Source organism: Schistocerca nitens, chromosome 2 (genome assembly GCF_023898315.1).
Source record: "Schistocerca nitens isolate TAMUIC-IGC-003100 chromosome 2, iqSchNite1.1, whole genome shotgun sequence".
NCBI lineage: Eukaryota > Metazoa > Arthropoda > Insecta > Orthoptera > Acrididae > Schistocerca > Schistocerca nitens.
This window is the reverse complement of record NC_064615.1, coordinates 373,491,943-373,511,598: the sequence shown is the minus strand read 5'-3', so window position 1 is coordinate 373,511,598 and position 19,656 is coordinate 373,491,943. Positions and strand designations below refer to the sequence as shown.

Below are 19,656 nucleotides of genomic sequence, written 5' to 3'. Positions count from 1 at the left end.
TGAAGCAAAATGAGGAACTGCAGTTGATTTGATGAGAATCTGGGTCTTGGATCTTTTGCCAGCGTAACCCAGAAGAAAAAGTATTTATTATTTATTTTCTTTTTCCATAGATCCTTGTTGCAAGGGTATTGCTAGGATGTAGAATGTGTTGGATTAATGCAGTAATAACCATATCTAAATGGTCATGAGGCTTGCAAACTAAATCATATATAAACATATACATGAGGTTCAGGTACTAAAAACACACAGATTGTAGTAGTAATAATGATTACACAAACAAATGATAAGTCTTATATTCTAATACTTATAAAAATCATTCTGTCATCATTTGATATGCCACTGCTACATAGGCAGCTCTTATAGAAATGCTTAAAATTAAACACATTTTACTGTTACACACTGTCAAAAAATGCCTTTAAAGAATACATAGAACTATTCAAAAGATAAAGTTTCAGCTGTTTTTTGAATTTAGTCATATTCCCAGTGACTGATTTAATATGAAATGGAAGTGTATTGTATATTTTTATGCTTGAATAATGTACTTCTTTCCACTACCACACTCAGATTTTTTTTATATCTTTGTGAAGGTCATGTGTACTTCTGTCATGATCATGATATTCATTGTTTTGTAAATTGTATGATTATTGTTCACAAAGCACATTAGTGAAAAAATGTACTGAGATTGCATGGTGAGGATCCCGAGCTGTTTGAAAAAGTTTGCACTTTAGCCATAATTCCAATGACTCTTCTCTGTGTAATAAAGCCTTCCCTCATGAATGGTTACCCCAAAATATGTTGCATATGTCATAAGTAAATGAAAATATCCCAAGTATGCAGCTTTAATTGTTACCATGTTACAAACAGATGAAATTGAGCGAATGGCAAATGCTGCTGAATTCAGTCTTTTCATAGGTTGTTGATGTGAACTGACAAGTTTAGATTGTTATGTATGTGTAATCCCAGGAATTTGGAAGACTGAACACTCAGTATTTATTTGTCACCACATTTTATTTCAATATTTTCGTGTTTTTTATTTGCTGTTTGAAACTGAATGAATTGAGCCTTGTTAACATTGAGTGACAGACCATTTGAAGTGAACCAATCTAGAGTTTGTTTGAATACAGTGGTTGCAATGTTCTCTAGACTGCAGTTTGATGTTTTGTCCATCATTATGGTTGTGTCATCTGCAAACAGGGTGAAGTGTGCTTTTTGTGTCATACAGCATTGCAGATCAATGATAAAGATGAGGAAAAGTAAGGGACCAAGCACTGAGTCCTGTGGCACTCCACATTTTACTATGTCCCAGTCAGAGCAGGTAGGTGCCATAACAGAATTGTTCAATACTATCTTCTGCCATCCATCATCTAGATATGACTCGAGCCATATCCTTACCTTACCATTTAATCCATAGTGCTCAGCCTTTGTAAGTATAATCTTGTGATCAACACAGTTAAATGCTTTTGGCAGATCACAAAAGATTCCAACTAGTGACATTTTATTGTTTATGGATTCAAGAAGTTCGTAGGCAAATGAGAAAATGGTGTGTTCAGTTAAAGTACCCTTTTGGTATCCGAACTGATTCTTATTAAGCATTTTATTTTTGTTAAAATGAGCCATAATCTCTTGAATGTAAGTTTCTATAGGATTTTAGGGAGACTTGTTACCAATAAAATTGGCCAGTAGCTGGGAACATCAGTTTTATGACATTTTCTGAACAGTGGTTCCACAATTGCATATTTTAGTCTATTAGGGACAGTATATTGATTTATGGACTCATTAAATATATGACAGAGAACTTCAAGAATAAATTTGCAGCAGTACTTGAGTACTTTGATTGATATACAGAGTGATTATAATTAAAGTTAAACCTTCAAAATAACACCACTGGTCAGAATGAAGTCATATTGCAGTGGAATTTTATCGGAGAAGGGGGAAAATGTATGGTGGCAGAAAAAAAGTGTATGTGTCAGAATATGTAAATGAAAACACCTGTCATGCACACGACCCATTGAAGTTGGAATAACACGCCAGATACACGGCTTTTTCTCCTTTTGTGTCTGCTATGTTCGCCATGACTGTCTCAATGCAGGATCATGCTCTGCTTGTAAAGCTGTGTTACAAGAAAGATGACTGTGCACGTGTTGCTCTGCAGAAGTTCCAGCTGAAGGGTTTGAAAAAAGGCGCTGGTCCGACGACTGCCATGGGTCTGGAGAAAATGATTCGGAAATTCAAAAAGACGGGTTCTTTTGGTGTGCAACCCGGTAGGGGGAGGAAAGAAATTGATTCCGCGTCAGTGGAAGCATTTGCCACAGCAATGCAGGAGGAGACGAGTGGTGGTGTGCAAATGCATAGTGCATGGAGAATTGTCCGAAAAATTGGACGTACCCATGAGTACGGTGCATAAAATCCTACAAAACAGTCTTCTTTGCTATCCATTCAAAATTTCCCATGTGCATGAGTTGCTTCCTGTTGACCTGCCAGCAAGAAAGACCTTTGCTTTAGAGTTTCTTGTTCGCATGGAAGTGGACAGTGATTGGCCATTGAAGATTTTGTGGACAGATGAAACCCGTTTGCATCTGATAGGATATGTACTTCACAGAATTGTCGAATATGGGCAACGAAAATCCACACACAAATCAGCCAGTACCTCTTCATCCTGAAAAGGTCACTGTGTCATGCGAGTTTATGGCATCATTTATCATAGGGCCATATGTTTTCGAAGAGACAGGTGCTTCCGGTCCTGTTACCTCGACTGTCACTGATAAGTGCTATGAGTGTCTTTTGTGCAACCACATCATTCCAGCTCTCCAACAGTGTGGATGGGATCATTTTTATGCAAGATGGTGCACCTCCAAATACTGCAAATTCAGTTAAGCCAGTTGCTGAAGTGCCATTTCAGAAATGATGAACATGACCCCAGAAACACTTCAATCAGTTGTGGAACATGCTGTTTCTCGATTTCAACTTGTTGCAGAAAATGGTGGACAGCGTATTGAACATGTGTTGCACCAGTCACATGGAAATTAATAATGCAATTTGATTTTGATTGATGCTTTTTATGTGGTTTTTGGCCTCAGGACAATTAAAAACTGATTTTTCAAACAATGGAAAATCCAGGATGGAATGTAACAATACCAGAGAAGGAAAGTTGCTACTCACCATATAGCAGAGATGCTGATTCGCGACAGGCACAACAAAAATATTCACACAATCATAGCTTTCGACCATTAAGGCCTTCGTCAGCAGTAGACACAAACACGCGCGCGCGCGCGCGCACACACACACACACACACACACACACACACACACACACACACACACACACACACACGTAAACGCAACTTGCACACACGTCTGCAGTCTCAGAGAGCTGAAACCACACTTTGAACAGCAGCACCAGTGCATGATGGGAGCGGCAACTGGGTGGGGGTAAGGAGGAGGCTGGGGCGGGGAGGGGGAGGGATAGTATGGTGGGAATGGCAGACAGTGAAGTGTTGCAGTTCAGACGGAGGGCAGGAGAGAAGGTGTGGAGGGGGGAGGGGGTATGTAGCAGAAAGGAGACAAATAAAAACAAATAAATTAAAAGACTGGGTGTGGTGGTGCAATGACGGCTGTGTAGTGCTGGAATGGGAACAAGGAGGAGGCTGGATGGATGAGGACAGTGACTAACAAAGGTTGAGGCCAGGAGGGTTACGGGAATGTAGGATGTATTGCAGAGAAAGTTCCCACCTGCGCAATTCAGAAAAGCTGGTGTTGGTGGGAAGGATCCATATGGCAGAGGCTGTGATGAAGCAGTTATTGAGATGAGGGATATCATGTTTGGCAGCGTGTTCAGTAGAAGGGTGGTCCACTTGTTTTTTGGCCACAGTTTGTCAGTGGCCATTCATGTGGACAGACAGCTTATTGGTTGTCATGCCTACATAGAATGCAGCACAGTGGCTGCAGCTTAGATTGTAAATCACATGACTGGTTTCAGAGGTAGCCCTGCCTTTGATGGGATAGGTGACGTTAGTGACCGGACTGGGGTAGGTGGTGGTAGAAGGATGTACGGGACAGGTCTTACATCTAGGTCTATTACAAGGGTATGAGGCATGAGGTAAGGGATTGGGAGCAGGGGTTGTGTAAGGATGGACGAGTATATTGTGTAGGTTCGGTGGATGGCGGAATACCATGGTAGGAGGGGTGGGAAGGATAGTGGGCAGGACATTTCTCATTTCAGGGCACGACGAGAGGTAATCGAAACCCTGGTGGAGAATTGTAATACAGTTGCTCCAGTCCCGGATGGTACTGAGTTACAAGGGGAATGCTCCTCTGTGGCTGGACTGTGGGACTTTGGAAGGTTGTGGGAGACTGGAAAGATAAGGCACAGGAGATTTGTTTTTGTACAAGGATGGGAGGATAATTACAGTCAGTGAAGGCTTCAGTGAGATCCTCAGTATATTTTGAGAGGGACTGCTCGTCACTGCAGATGCGACGACCACAGGTGGCTAGGCTTTACGGAAGGGGCTTCTTGGTATGGAATGGGTGGCAGCTGTCGAAGTGGAGGTGTTGCTGGTAGTTATTAGGTTTGATATGGATGGAGGTACTGATTTAGCCATCTCTGAGGTGAAGATCAACATCTAGGAAGGTGGTTTGTTGTGTTGAGTAGGACCAGGTGAAGCAAATGGGGGAGAAGTTGTTGAGGTTCTGGAGGAATGTGAATAAGGTGTCCTCACCTTCAATCCAGATAGCAAAGATCTCATCAGTGAATCTGACCAGGTGAGGGTTTTAGGATTCTGGGTTTTTAAGAAGGCTTCCTCTAGATAGCCCATGAATAGGTTAGCATAGGATGGTGCCATGCAGGTGGCCATAGCCGTACCACGTATTTGTTTGTAGGCAATGCCTTCAAAGCAGAAGTGATTGTGGGTGAGGATATAGTTGGTCATGGAGACTAGGAAGGAGGTTGTTGGTTTGGAATCCATAGGGTGTCTGGAAAGGTAGTGTTCGATAGCAGTAAGGGCATGGGCATTAGGAATGTAAGTGTACAGGGAGGTGGCATCAATAGTGACGAGCAGGGCACCGTATGGTAAAGGGACAGGAACTGTGGAGAGTCGGTCAAGGAAATGGTTGGTATCTATTATATAGGAGGATAGGTTCAGGGTAATAGGTTGAAGGTGTTGGTCTCTGAGAGCAGAGATTCTCTCAGGGGGGACACAGTAACCAGCCACAATGGGGCATCCTGGGTGGTTGGGTTTATGGACTTCAGGAAGCATGTAGAAGGTGGGAGTGTGGGGAGTGGTAGGGGTAAAATCAAAGAAGCAATGGTTACACTAGGAAACAGGGCTGAGTATAGAAAGAAAATTCATAATAAGAAACTGAAATGTGTTACACAATTTTTTGAAGGGCAACGAGTCCTCTTACGGACACACCCTAAATCAATAAAATTTGGTAAACTGAATAAGAAGTGGCAATTACTCTATTCAGGACCATATGTAATTTCCAAAATACCATTCCCTGGGACGTACAGATTAGTCTATGAGAAAACGGAAAAAGGGTCTCCACCTCACAAAGATATAAAAGCTTTTATAGAATGATGAAGCTAGGTAGCATTTTTTCTTTCTGTCGCAAGATAATTGTACACATTGTACATAACTCAAAGTGTAATTTTTCTTAAGATAAAGTAATGTGTATAGGCATAAGTAATTCTTTTCATTTGTACATGTAGGCATAAAATTAACAGCAATGAGAAGAAATACACTGCTTAATGTGAAGCAAAGGTATAAACAAAATCAGCTTATGGATCAGCTGTCTGTGCTCAAAAATACGCACTGACGTCATTAGTAGCAGAGGAGGCATTGACCTGTGTACATGCGCAACAGACTGGCAGAAGGCACAACCAAATAGGAATACGATAGGTACAAGTACTTAACTTAAATACAAAGTAAACGGAAATACTACACAAATACATCTACTGCCTAAGAACTAAGGAACCTATTGATATATGTACACAGAAATTTAATTAAATACTAAGCTATATACAACATATTTACAAGCAAAAGGAAGCATTAAAAATTATACGAGACATGTAAGCTAAGGACAAATGACAATGCCATAAGAAATGTCAAATAATTTTCTTTGCAGAGTAAATGATCATAATGGGTAACATAATAAACGAATGTCTACAAATTTAAACAAAGTATGGAAATATCTGTTGACATATGCAATGACCAACTGTATCACTGGCCATCGAGCTATGTAATGCAATTAGTTTTAAGTTAGTTTTAAATTTTTTCTTTCAGTGACCAGTGATCGTCACAGTGCAGAAGAAGAGAATTACGTCAAAAGTTGCAGGTACCAAATGAAGAAATGGGCTGCACCTCTAGTAAACAATTTAGTTATAAGGATATTTATACAAAGGTTATTCACACTAAGCAACACATGAATTGAAATAAATAGCACTATCATGTGAAGAAACAACACAATACTACAAGAATGATTAGTCAGTACACATTATTTCCATAAAACAGAAGTTCCTTGGCAACTAATCCATGACTGAACGACTGACATTTCCTCATAAATCCTTGAACCAGTAGATGAGTATTTCCTTTCTCCTCTCCCAAACAAAGGAGCCGTCACCAAGTATAGTTAGGCCAGCAATGCGTAATGTTTTAGTCCTCTTTCCAATGTTTTCTCCTTCCTCTACCTAAGGAAGAAATGAGCTCCCATAAGTGATAAAAGCCTACCTATAAAATGAAGCATAAATGTATCATGTGCTTGTATTGTATCATGATAATGTGTATGTAATTAATTTGTATATGTTATGTGAACAAAGATAAGTTGAACCAAACAAACAAAATGTAGTAACAGAACCCAGTTAATGAAAATTTTATGACGTTTTAAAACTTAAGAAATTTATGTTCATAGTATAAGCAATGGATGGAATGTCAGCCATAGGTATAAGCTATCATGTTGTGTATATTGTTGTAACTCAATACTTATATGAATTTTCATTGGAAACAAACTCCATATGAAGAGATGTTATGTCTGGCTCATTTATGCTGAGTTAATTATCCTTTTACATTTTTCCTAAACTTCCCTGTATTGTTTTAATTTTTTCATGTTTCCTTCTTGCTCCCTCATAAATAAGTTTTGGGTCTAGATTCTTCAGGTGCAAAAGCATAAGCGTCTTGTGTAGCACTTGTTCCCACCAAATTGTTCAGTATTATGAATGATATGTATACATCCCTCTGTTTATGACTTTTGATTTTGATGTCTTGTGTTCCTGTTTATGGTCAATCTCCACTAACAGTTAACAGTTTTATCTACATCACAGTCAGTAACATTATCCTCTTGCTCATATAGATCACCCATGCAGAGCGAAGTTTGCATTATATATTCATATCTTAATACACTCCTGGAAATGGAAAAAAGAACACATTGACACCGGTGTGTCAGACCCACCATACTTGCTCCGGACACTGCGAGAGGGCTGTACAAGCAATGATCACACGCACGGCACAGCGGACACACCAGGAACCGCGGTGTTGGCCGTCGAATGGCGCTATCTGCGCAGCATTTGTGCACCGCCGCCATCAGTGTCAGCCAGTTTGCCGTGGCATATGGAGCTCCATCGCAGTCTTTAACACTGGTAGCATGCCGCGACAGCGTGGACGTGAACCGTATGTGCAGTTGACGGACTATGAGTGAGGGCGTATAGTGGGCATGCGGGAGGCCGGGTGGACGTACCGCCAAATTGCTCAACACGTGGGGCGTGAGGTCTCCACAGTACATCGATGTTGTCGCCAGTGGTCGGCGGAAGGTGCACGTGCCCGTCGACCTGGGACCGGACCGCAGTGACGCACGGATGCACGCCAAGACCGTAGGATCCTACGTAGTGCCGTAGGGGACCGCACCGCCACTTCCCAGCAAATTAGGGACACTGTTGCTCCTGGGGTATCGGCGAGGACCATTCGCAACCGTCTCCATGAAGCTGGGCTACGGTCCCGCACACCGTTAGGCCGTCTTCCGCTCACGCCCCAACATCGTGCAGCCCGCCTCCAGTGGTGTCGTGACAGGCGTGAATGGAGGGACGAATGGAGACGTGTCGTCTTCAGCGATGAGAGTCGCTTCTGCCTTGGTGCCAATGATGGTCGTATGCGTGTTTGGCGCCATGCAGGTGAGCGCCACAATCAGGACTGCATACGACCGAGGCACACAGGGCCAACACCCGGCATCATGGTGTGGGGAGCGATCTCCTACACTGGCCGTACACCACTGGTGATCGTCGAGGGGACACTGAATAGTGCACGGTACATCCAAACCGTCATCGAACCCATCGTTCTACCATTCCTAGACCGGCAAGGGAACTTGCTGTTCCAACAGGACAATGCACGTCCGCATGTATCCCGTGCCACCCAACGTGCTCTAGGAGGTGTAAGTCAACTACCCTGGCCAGCAAGATCTCCGGATCTGTCCCCCATTGAGCATGTTTGGGACTGGATGAAGCGTCGTCTCACGCGGTCTGCACGTCCAGCATGAACGCTGGTCCAACTGAGGCGCCAGGTGGAAATGGCATGGCAAGCCGTTCCACAGGACTACATCCAGCATCTCTACGATCATCTCCATGGGAGAATAGCAGCCTGCATTGCTGCGAAAGGTGGATATACACTGTACTAGTGCCGACATTGTGCATGCTCTGTTGCCTGTGTCTATGTGCCTGTGGTTCTGTCAGTGCAATCATGTGATGTATCTGACCCCAGGAATGTGTCAATAAAGTTTCCCGTTCCTGGGACAATGAATTCACGGTGTTCTTATTTCAATTTCCAGGAGTGTAGATTTATCTAACGTTATACCCTAAAATGTACATTATATGGTAAAAATAACATATTGATGGACTCTGTTGATAGTGAGAGTTACTTAAGAAAGCTTTGAACCAAAAGTGTTGAGAGCAGTACTTCCTCTATACACTTATTCCACTAGATGTAGCACTCTAATATTATAGAACCTTCACAAAAAATTCAGACATGACTGTAATCTTGCAATAGTCCACATGAATACTTTTTCTTAATAATTATTCCACCTTATATCATAATAATCAAGAATTGTTCATGGTCTATGGAATATACTCCTTTCATTGCATAAATGAGTGACCTGTGGGCTGTTTACACATACAAGTCAATTTTCATATTTATTTCGCAATAATAGGATTTCCACCTTACATCATAAAAATAAAGAATTGTTAGTGGTCTAATAAGTAAGTGTTTCGCTGCTGGTACTTCACTTATGAGATATTACGAACTCTATGGAATATTCACCTTTCGCATAAATAAGTAAGACCTGCCAGGTTAGCCAAGAGCGCTAATGCGCTGCATCCTCAATTCGGGTAGGTGCTCCGGCCCCGGATAGAATCTGCCTGGTGGATTGCTGACATCAGCCAGTGTGCCAGCCAGCCTGGATGTGGTTTTTAGGTGGTTTTCCACATCCCGCTAGATGAATACCAGGCTGGTCTCCACGTTCTGCCTCAGTTCCACGCCTCACAGACATTTGAACAAGTTCACACTGTTTCATGGACTACCCTCAACGCAGACCAGCTGGGGTACACTGATTTCAGCCTGGGGGGTGTGGGGTGGTGGCAGGAAGGGCATCCGGCCACCCTTTAAAATTAACCTTGCCAAATCCGTCCTAACTGTGCCGACCCTGCAAAACTGCAGGACGGGCAAAAGAAAGAAAGAATTGCATAAACGGGCGACCTGTGGGCTGTTTACACATAAAAGTCAATTTTCATGTTTATTCCGCAATAATAGAATTTCCAAACTTACTTTACTGTTACCCTCATTGGGATACTTCTTTCCCTGAATCTTTACTCTCTCCTTCATCAGGAAAAGTGACTCTCTAAAGTGCCACCTTCCGATCATACTGGATTCCTTAGGTTATGTGTGGATTGCAGCTGGTTATTCCTTATACTTCTTTTACTGCCACAAAATCTTTTCATGATAATTATTCTTGTTATCTTGTAATCTAAATCATATACTCTCTGCCTGAGAAAAAGCAGCAGTATTTTATACAGGTTTTTGTAGATCGGTGATATAATTTGTTAATTCATGTGTATATCTTGCAAACATTAAGTTTCAGTTGAGAATTACGAATTATTTAGGAATAAAGGAGATGATCCACTGAAAAGCAGAAGTGCTGCATTGTTGATAGGTGCACAAACAAAAGGTACAGAGCTTTGCTAGCTTTCAGAATGAGATTCCTTTTTCAAGCTTGTAGAAAAAACATGCACACAACCACACACTCACTCATTCACATGTACACGCCTGTCTCCCTACATTGTGCTCAGCCAACTGCTGGCTCTTTCCTGGCCCATGGTGAGCGTACTGGGGTGAGGTGGGGATACAGGGTGAGGTGGGGTGAGGGACAGAGTGTGGCGGGAGGCAGGGAGAGAGTTGGGGGCAAGCATCCAGCAGGTCTTGCCCAGCCGTCTGCCACCTGCCCCCTCTAACTGCACCACTAGCTAGCCCACAAATGGCTCCCCACTCTCCCATAAGCCACTAGACACTTCCGCTCAACCCCATCCCTGCCTTCCACCACTCTCCATCCCTCACCCCAGCCCACCCTGCACTCCACCTCACCCCAGTATACTCATCGTGGGCCAGGAAAGATCTGACAGTTGCCTGAGCTCAGTACGTGGAGACAGACGAATGTAGATGTGTGTGTGTGTGTGTGTGTGTGTGTGTGTGTGTGTGTGTGTGTGTGTGTGTGTGTGTGAGAGAGTGTGCACGTGCATGCATGCATGCATGTTTTTCCTACAAGCTTGAAAAAGGAATCTCATTCCAAAAGCTAGCAAAGCTCTGCACCTTTTATTTGTGCACCTATCAACAGCGCAGCACTTCTGCCTTTTGGTGAGTTGTCTCCTTTATTCCTAAATGATTCATAAACATTAAGTGTCCATTAAGATTATTGAAGGCTCTGGCATTATTAAAAACCTTAACAAGTGTTCTTAATAACTGGGGAAACTTCACAAACGTTATTGACTCAGGACGGTAGTTGTGGAAAAGAACACAAGCTACGTACGAGGTGACAGTTATTAAACTATATCTAATAAAATCATCATAACTTCTGAACGGTTTGCAATAGGATGTTCAGCTGCACAGCTGGCTGTGGGTCATGATGGGAATAGTATGTGAATGTGGTTTGGTTTAGCGACGAAGTTCACTTTCACTTGGATGGATTCATCAGCAAGTAAAATTGGTGCATTTGGGGGACTGAGAATCTACATTTTGTGATTGAGAAGTCTCTTCACCCTCAACTGGTGACTGTGTGGTGTGCAATGTCCAGTCACAGAATATTTGGTGCAATAGTCCGTGATGGCGTGGTGAATACCAAATGGTATGTGAAGGTTTTGGAATATGATTTCATCCCCAATACCCAAAGTTACCCTGATTTCAACAAGATGTGGTTCTTGCAAGACAGAGCTCAACCTCATTGAAGCAGAAGAGTGTTTGGTGCCCTGGAGGAGCACTTTGGAGATGGCACTCTGGCTCTGGGGTACCCAGAAGCCACTGGCATGGGCCTTGATTGACCATCATATTCTTCAGATCTGAACACATGTGACTCCTTTTTATGGGCTATATTAAAGACAAGGTGTGCCGGCCGCAGTGGCCGTGCGGTTAAAGGCGCTGCAGTCTGGAACCGCGAGACCGCTACGGTCGCAGGTTCGAATCCTGCCTCGGGCATGGATGTTTGTGATGTCCTTAGGTTAGTTAGGTTTAACTAGTTCTAAGTTCTAGGGGACTAATGACCTCAGCAGTTGAGTCCCATAGTGCTCAGAGCCATTTGAACCAAGGACAAGGTGTACAGCAATAACTCCAAATCCTTTGCTGAGCTGAGAACAGCCATTCAGGAAGTCGCTGACAGCATCGATGTTCTGTCACTTCAGTGGATCATGCGGAATTTCTCTATTTGTCTGCACCACATCGTCACCAATGATGGCAGGCATATTAAACATGTCGTAACCTAAATCTGAATATCTGTAGTGACGTTTACATGTTGAATAAAGTGTGTGCATGCTGTAGTTTGTAACTAATTTCCTTTCTTTTTTTCCATGTAGTTCAAGAATTGTCACCCTGCCTTTCAGTTTTGTACACAAAACGCAGTGTGAAGTAAATATTTATACAGTTTTTTGATAAGATGAGTAAATAAACTGAATCTTTTAACTTGTCAGTGGTTTCTAGAGTAACAGCTGTACACAGAACAGTAGGTGGCAATCATCTTCCATTCCTGGTCCATTTTCAATGTATTTTTATTTTTTGACCTTTTTTTTTTTCACAGACATATTTTGCCCTTCTACTACTTCTAACATTATGCAACACATGTTGGTCTGAATTATTGTTTTTTTTTTTTTTAGTTTTAAAAGCAGGACTGTTTAGATTATTAAATTAAACTGTAATGTTTATTTTTGCAAGTGTGAATCAGTCATGTTCGTTGACATATTGTTTAGCTCCTTTATCTCTGTTTGTAACAATCACTAATACATTAGTACAAAAAAATTTAAGCTGTCTCAGTCCCATTCTTCATCCCTGCAGGTGCAGTCCCAGGCTTTAATGCTGTCATTTCTTCAAGTGTTCCACTTGGCGGAGGTGTTTCAAGCAGTGCTGCTCTAGAGGTTGGAGTTTATACATTTCTGGAGGCACTTACAGGAGAGAAAACAAAGTAAGGCTTGATAAGTAAAGCAGAGCAAAAGTAGAAAATATATTGTAATCTATGATGATTGGGGGGGGGGGGGGGGCATTCACATGCGTGCGCACGCATGTGTGTGTGTGTGTGTGTGTGTGTGTGTAGTCTTGTTAAATATGTACCAGCAATTGTCTCTGTCAAAGATGTAAATTTTTTGCTTTTTATAGTATCTCTGTTCTTCTTCATTGTGTACAGGTGAAATGGTTGTAAATGGAAGCCGAGCAATTTGTAAGGCTACAGAAAGCAGATGTATTATTGGTGTCTCTGCGAGAAACTGATACCTAGAGAATTAATAAAAAGAGAAAATGTAGGTTCTTTGCAAGCGAGATGAAGAATGAGGAGAGGTCTTTGGTTTACTCTCTAGTGGGATGTATGAGATACTGATAAAAAAAAAAAAAAAAAAAAAAAGCTCCGTCTTTAGGCCACAAGTGGCCCTTCCGGGACCGTCCGGCCGCCGTGTCATCTTCCGAGGAGGATGCGGATAAGGAGGGGCGTGTGGTCAGCACACCGCACTCCCGACCGTTAGGACGGTATTCTTTGACCGAAGCCGCTACTAATCGGTCGAGTAGCTCCTCAATTGGCATCACGAGGCTGAGTGCACCCCGAAAAAAATGGCAACAGCACATGGCGGCGGGATGGTGACCCATCCAAGCGCCGGCCACGCCCGACAGCGCTTAACTTCGGTGATCTCACGGGAACCGGTGTAGCCACTGCGGCAAGGCCGTTGCCTGAGATACTGATGACCAAGTTAAATTATGTGATATGTACAAAGTAGCAATAAAGTAGTTGATGGGCTAAATTGTGAGTGTCAGCTGCTTATAACCAACACTCAGTGACTTGTTAACTACCATGGTGATCCTGAAAATAGTGGACTGCTCATTCTTCCATGTTGAACACCACATGTTACTAAATGAACAATGGCCTACTGTAGCTTTGCCAGAAGCAATCAAGACATTCCATCTGTGACATAGCAGCTGACAACAAACTTCATTCGGTCATCATTTCACTCACAATGGATGGAATAAGATGGCCAGACTCCATCACTCAGATGCTACTGCAGTGATACAAAACATTATCTTCCTGTCAGCTGCGCACCCTGCCACTCTGCCATGGGAACTGGGTGTCAGTTATAATGATTTCTCTACTGCCCCAGTCTACAACTCATTGTTCGTGCCTGCCACACTTTCCTCAAATTGTCCATGGGAACCAAATACAATATTCAGCAATTTGGCTCCTGCTCTGGTATTTAACCTGTCAACTATGTTGGCTGAGAAAACCATTACACAACCTTAGGACCCAAATGCTGCATGCCTCAACCGTGTTACCATGCTGGTTTTGCAGCACATCCACATATTAAATGCACCAGGTGCTCATCTGTGTTGAGATAATTTCCAGAACTCTCACCACACATAATGGGCAGAACCTTATAAATTCAACAAGTGCTCAGTGATACAACAGTTAAAATGTGTATGGTGCCTAAACTTTCAGCATTCCAACTGGATCAACCCAATACATGGTTTAATAGTGTAGGCTAATTCTACATGGCTACAATATTCAAGATGATATGTTCAAGTTTGTTCCCATTCTGAATAACTTAGGTGAACTCTCATATCTTATTTGTGACTTAATTGATTCTCTACCGAGCTCAAACAAGTTTGAGACTATTAAACTGCTGTTATTAGAGCAACAATTATGGCTGGTGCTTTATGAAGAAGTGCTGGGACTTAGAAATCCACTGCAATTATGATGGCTTTTGCAAAGTGCAATTACTTCAGACAGTTTGCCAACAACACATTATGTTGGATTTTGATGCTAAAACTACCTCCTTCAATAGAAGCTATATTAATTTCTCACAAGCAAGATCCTATCGACACCAAATTACAATTGGGTGGTAGACTTTATGCTATTTTGCAGTTGGGTAATGTTATGCAGCAGAGGGCCCATCACCTTTCTTTCTCTGTGGAAGCCACTGTCATGTTACAGCACTTAGGGTGTGGTTCAGGAAAAGTACAGGTTCTCACAGACTCCATTGAGTGTGAGGCAACATGGGATACACTGCACTGTAGCAGCATATCAGTTAGCCAACAGGCAATAAACACTGCCAATTTAACATGATGCAAAGTCATTGTTCTCAAGGCTGTGACTGCATGGGCAAACGGGCAAGTTATCAAATTCACCCATGTGCAGAGCAGTTTGATGTGTAGTGGGGAGGGGGGTTAGTCTCCACATGACTCATGTTTACGTTTAATGATTTTTGCCACTTCCTCTTCATTTACAGCTCTGACGTCAAATGAAAACAAAACAGAGTTCTGTGGTCAGGAGCTATCAAGTGAATTAAGCTACATAATTATGGAAGGCTAAAATATGGTACTGATTTGATTTGATCTGATTTTATCAGGGATGCTGTTTCCTCGCCCACACCACACATCCTATATTTGGGGTCTTCTTCTATTATCCCCATTGTATGTAGGTGTTTTTGGAAATTCCCATGGCCTGTCAATAGTCCAACCATGAGTTTCATTTCCCTCCAGTTCAAGCCCAGGATTGATAGACTTCTCTTAGAACAGGCTTCAGCATCAATACCTTGCCATGTTTTTGCTTTTGTACCTAGCCCAATATTCTGCATGCTGTCTCCTTGTCCAGTCTCATAGTTTTATTTTGATCATTGCCTTGGTGATTGTCAGGGCAGGTTCTGGTCCAATAAATGGTGCCATTGCCCCTATCCTGGCCAACCTATCAGCTTGCTCATTACCACCAATGCCTGAGTGACCAGGGACCAAAAATAGGTTTACCTTATTGCTTTCCCCTAGCAAAAAAATGACTTTGTGGCATTCTGTCACAATCGTTGATCTTGTTGCAGAGGCTGCCAGTGCTTTCAGGGCTGCTTGGCTGTCTGAATAAACAAAAATGCTATGACCTCTGTAGCACCTCTGCAAATTCTCCTCCACACACCCTGATAGCAGTTCTTCTGCTTGAAACACAGTGGCCATCTTCCCTAAAGAGATTGCAGTCTCCAGCCTTGGCTGCACCCTGTATACCCCAGCCCCAACACCTTGGTCTATTTTCAAACGATCAGTGAACCAGACTATGTCCCCAGTACAGTGTCAAAATTTGTTCTCCCAGAGCTCTCTACTTCCAATTACTGCATTGAAAGGCTTGTTGAAGCAGCTGGGTGTTATTATATAGTCGGCCGGCATTTCCCCAACTGTACCTATCTGTACCTATGTTTCTCTCGCTCAGTATTTTAGTGTGAGATCCTGGATACCTCAGTGAGTTCCAGTTCTTGCCAGTCTTTAACCTATGTGCTCCAGCTGCTGCCTCCATCTTTACCCACAGGTGTAATGGGGCATGTCCAGCATGGTTTCCATTCCAGCAGTGGGTGTGCTGCTAATTCCACTTGTAATGGCTAAGCATGCCAGTCTCTGCACCATAGCAAGCTCCTTAGTGGCTACCCGCTCTTCTACCTTTTTCCTCCACACTGTAGCCCCTTAAGTGATCATAGGTCTTACTACTGTGGGGTATATCCAGTACATACTCTTGGGGCTTAAGCCCCAGTTTTTACCACAAGGTCTCCTGGTACTCAATAAATTACCTTTTGCCTTGGAGCAGGTACTCCTTACGTGAGGGGTCCACGATAGTTTCTCATTCAGGGTTACCCATAGATATTTTGCTATCCCCTTCACTGGTAGAGTTTCATCGAGAAGCTTGAGATTCCAATATGTGTGTTAGATCTGCTGGGTTGCCATACTCATTCACACGTTCTAGTGCAAAAAACATAAACAAAATCCTTCTCATAGAGGGAAATCTGTTGCTGATAATCTGTGCACTCATTGCAGGCAATAGTAACAGCAGCGGTTGTTGTGCAGGATACACATACTCATACTCTGGCTTACATCACGTTGGCAAACCAGTTGCCTGGAGCTTGTACTAGGGTTCATCTCAGTACCCTGCAGAACTCAATCCTCCAGAACTGGTGTGCGCACAGTCCGCCACCTCCCTGCACATTTGTCTGTCTGAAAGAACCCATTATCACACAAATGCCCAAAAAGAGCTCGAAATGTTGTGCAATATGGTGGGTGTCTGTGACGGTACTGGTTTTGGTATATCCATGCTGCCTCTCAACTGTTTCTATCTCTTTGGCTGTGCACAGACACCATCTCAGCTTGTTACCAACATGAATACGAGACCATTTGACTGCCTACAGTATACTGTGTGAATCACACAGCCTGCAACACACAAGGAACATATGACATGTGGTCAGAGGAACTTCCGTTCATCAGTGCCACCTACCGTGGCAACAATGCATTTTGGGACACATATTCATAGGACCACTTTTCCTCCATTTCCAGCCAGGAAATTGTCTCTGCAGTTTGTCGGTTTTATTAATGATCATCCTGTATAATATCGAAGCATGGACCATATTAACCCTTTGCATTCTGCAATGCAGGGCACTTCTGTGCACTCTTATTTAAATAATCACTGCCTGGGCAGCGAGTGTGCCACAGAGAACTGTATGAGTCTCTTTGTGGAAACAGTGACACCACTGACCAACAAGTAGGGTGTACACTAAAACAAAATGTGCACTTTCATTCAAATATACACTCCTGGAAATGGAAAAAAGAACACATTGACACCGGTGTGTCAGACCCACCATACTTGCTCCGGACACTGCGAGAGGGCTGTACAAGCAATGATTACACGCACGGCACAGCAGACACACCAGGAACCGCGGTGTTGGCCGTCGAATGGCGCTAGCTGCGCAGCATTTGTGCACCGCCGCCGTCAGTGTCAGCCAGTTTGCCGTGGCATACGGAGCTCCATCGCAGTCTTTAACACTGGTAGCATGCCGCGACAGCGTGGACGTGAACCGTATGTGCAGTTGACGGACTATGAGTGAGGGCGTATAGTGGGCATGCGGGAGGCCGGGTGGACGTACCGCCAAATTGCTCAACACGTGGGGCGTGAGGTCTCCACAGTACATCGATGTTGTCGCCAGTGGTCGGCGGAAGGTGCACGTGCCCGTCGACCTGGGACCGGACCGCAGTGACGCACGGATGCACGCCAAGACCGTAGGATCCTACGTAGTGCCGTAGGGGACCGCACCGCCACTTCCCAGCAAATTAGGGACACTGTTGCTCCTGGGGTATCGGCGAGGACCATTCGCAACCGTCTCCATGAAGCTGGGCTACGGTCCCGCACACCGTTAGGCCGTCTTCCGCTCACGCCCCAACATCGTGCAGCCCGCCTCCAGTGGTGTCGTGACAGGCGTGAATGGAGGGACGAATGGAGACGTGTCGTCTTCAGCGATGAGAGTCGCTTCTGCCTTGGTGCCAATGATGGTCGTATGCGTGTTTGGCGCCATGCAGGTGAGCGCCACAATCAGGACTGCATACGACCGAGGCACACAGGGCCAACACCCGGCATCATGGTGTGGGGAGCGATCTCCTACACTGGCCGTACACCACTGGTGATCGTCGAGGGGACACTGAATAGTGCACGGTACATCCAAACCGTCATCGAACCCATCGTTCTACCATTCCTAGACCGGCAAGGGAACTTGCTGTTCCAACAGGACAATGCACGTCCGCATGTATCCCGTGCCACCCAACGTGCTCTAGGAGGTGTAAGTCAACTACCCTGGCCAGCAAGATCTCCGGATCTGTCCCCCATTGAGCATGTTTGGGACTGGATGAAGCGTCGTCTCACGCGGTCTGCACGTCCAGCATGAACGCTGGTCCAACTGCGGCGCCAGGTGGAAATGGCATGGCAAGCCGTTCCACAGGACTACATCCAGCATCTCTACGATCGTCTCCATGGGAGAATAGCAGCCTGCATTGCTGCGAAAGGTGGATATACACTGTACTAGTGCCGACATTGTGCATGCTCTGTTGCCTGTGTCTATGTGCCTGTGGTTCTGTCAGTGTGATCATGTGATGTATCTGACCCCAGGAATGTGTCAATAAAGTTTCCCCTTCCTGGGACAATGAATTCACGGTGTTCTTATTTCAATTTCCAGGAGTGTATTTACATAAGCACTACAACACAAAATATTTCATTCTGTGCTATTTTTTGAAACATTCTTCTGGGTGGACTGTTTTCATCATCATTTCAGTTGAATTGTTCACGAATGAATAACTGTTATCATCAAAACCATTGTCATTCTTGTTTTCACTTTTATCTCAATACGCAGAATACAAAAGTATTCCTAGATGGCAGAATTATTCAGCATTGATACCTAGTATAGTCAGCTTTGAGAATGGAGCATATGAGAGCTACAAAAAATCATGTCAAATGGGGCTTCACATCGGAGTGGAAAACAAAATTTGCAATGTTGAGCAACACTTGCTGCTGGAATACAAAGGGTTAAACCATCACTGCTGTTTTTCACCAGCTCCCTTTAAACTGTAACAGTAGTTTACTGTATAATATCTTTATGTTCCTGCAGCCAGAAAACAATCTCTAGGTGGTCTGAGGAAGCTACTTAAGCTTCAGACTACCACTAGCCACCAAAAATCTATAGCTTCCATCCAACTACCTCCTCCCACCTCCTTTATTCCTAGAAACTTATTTTCTATAGCATAAAATGTGCTACCTGCTCCAGACTCTCAACACTGTTCAAACTATCTTATAAAATTTTAATCATACAAAAGTATCAGCCCATTTTAAAAAGGGGAGTTGTCAGGTGGGCTTACTTTTCCTTTATCCGTTTCTGTCAGTGGAAATATTACTTCATTGCTTACTTGACTGACACACCCACTGTACTGGCCAGTTTACGAGCCATAGCCAGTATGAACTTCAGTCAGCCACAGCACTCACGTAATTATAATTTGTGGACTTTAAAAAGGCACATTAGTAGAATTGCTGAAAGAATTTGGACTAGATGATAAGACGATGACACTTATTCAGCAAACACTAACAAACACCTGATCACAAATTAAATTT

General features: G+C 43.5%; 1 protein-coding gene across 3 annotated transcripts in view; it reads left to right on the top strand.

Moving 5' to 3' along the window:
- The window catches only part of LOC126236204 (galactokinase-like), a 131,135-nt gene that overhangs the window by 63,414 nt on the left and 48,065 nt on the right, over nt 1-19,656 (top strand). For all 3 annotated transcript variants that reach the window (XM_049945316.1, XM_049945315.1, XM_049945314.1), the window contains exon 3: nt 12,564-12,690. In XM_049945316.1, coding sequence (XP_049801273.1) covers nt 12,564-12,690 — 127 coding nt within the window. The remainder of the gene's footprint in view (nt 1-12,563; nt 12,691-19,656) is intronic.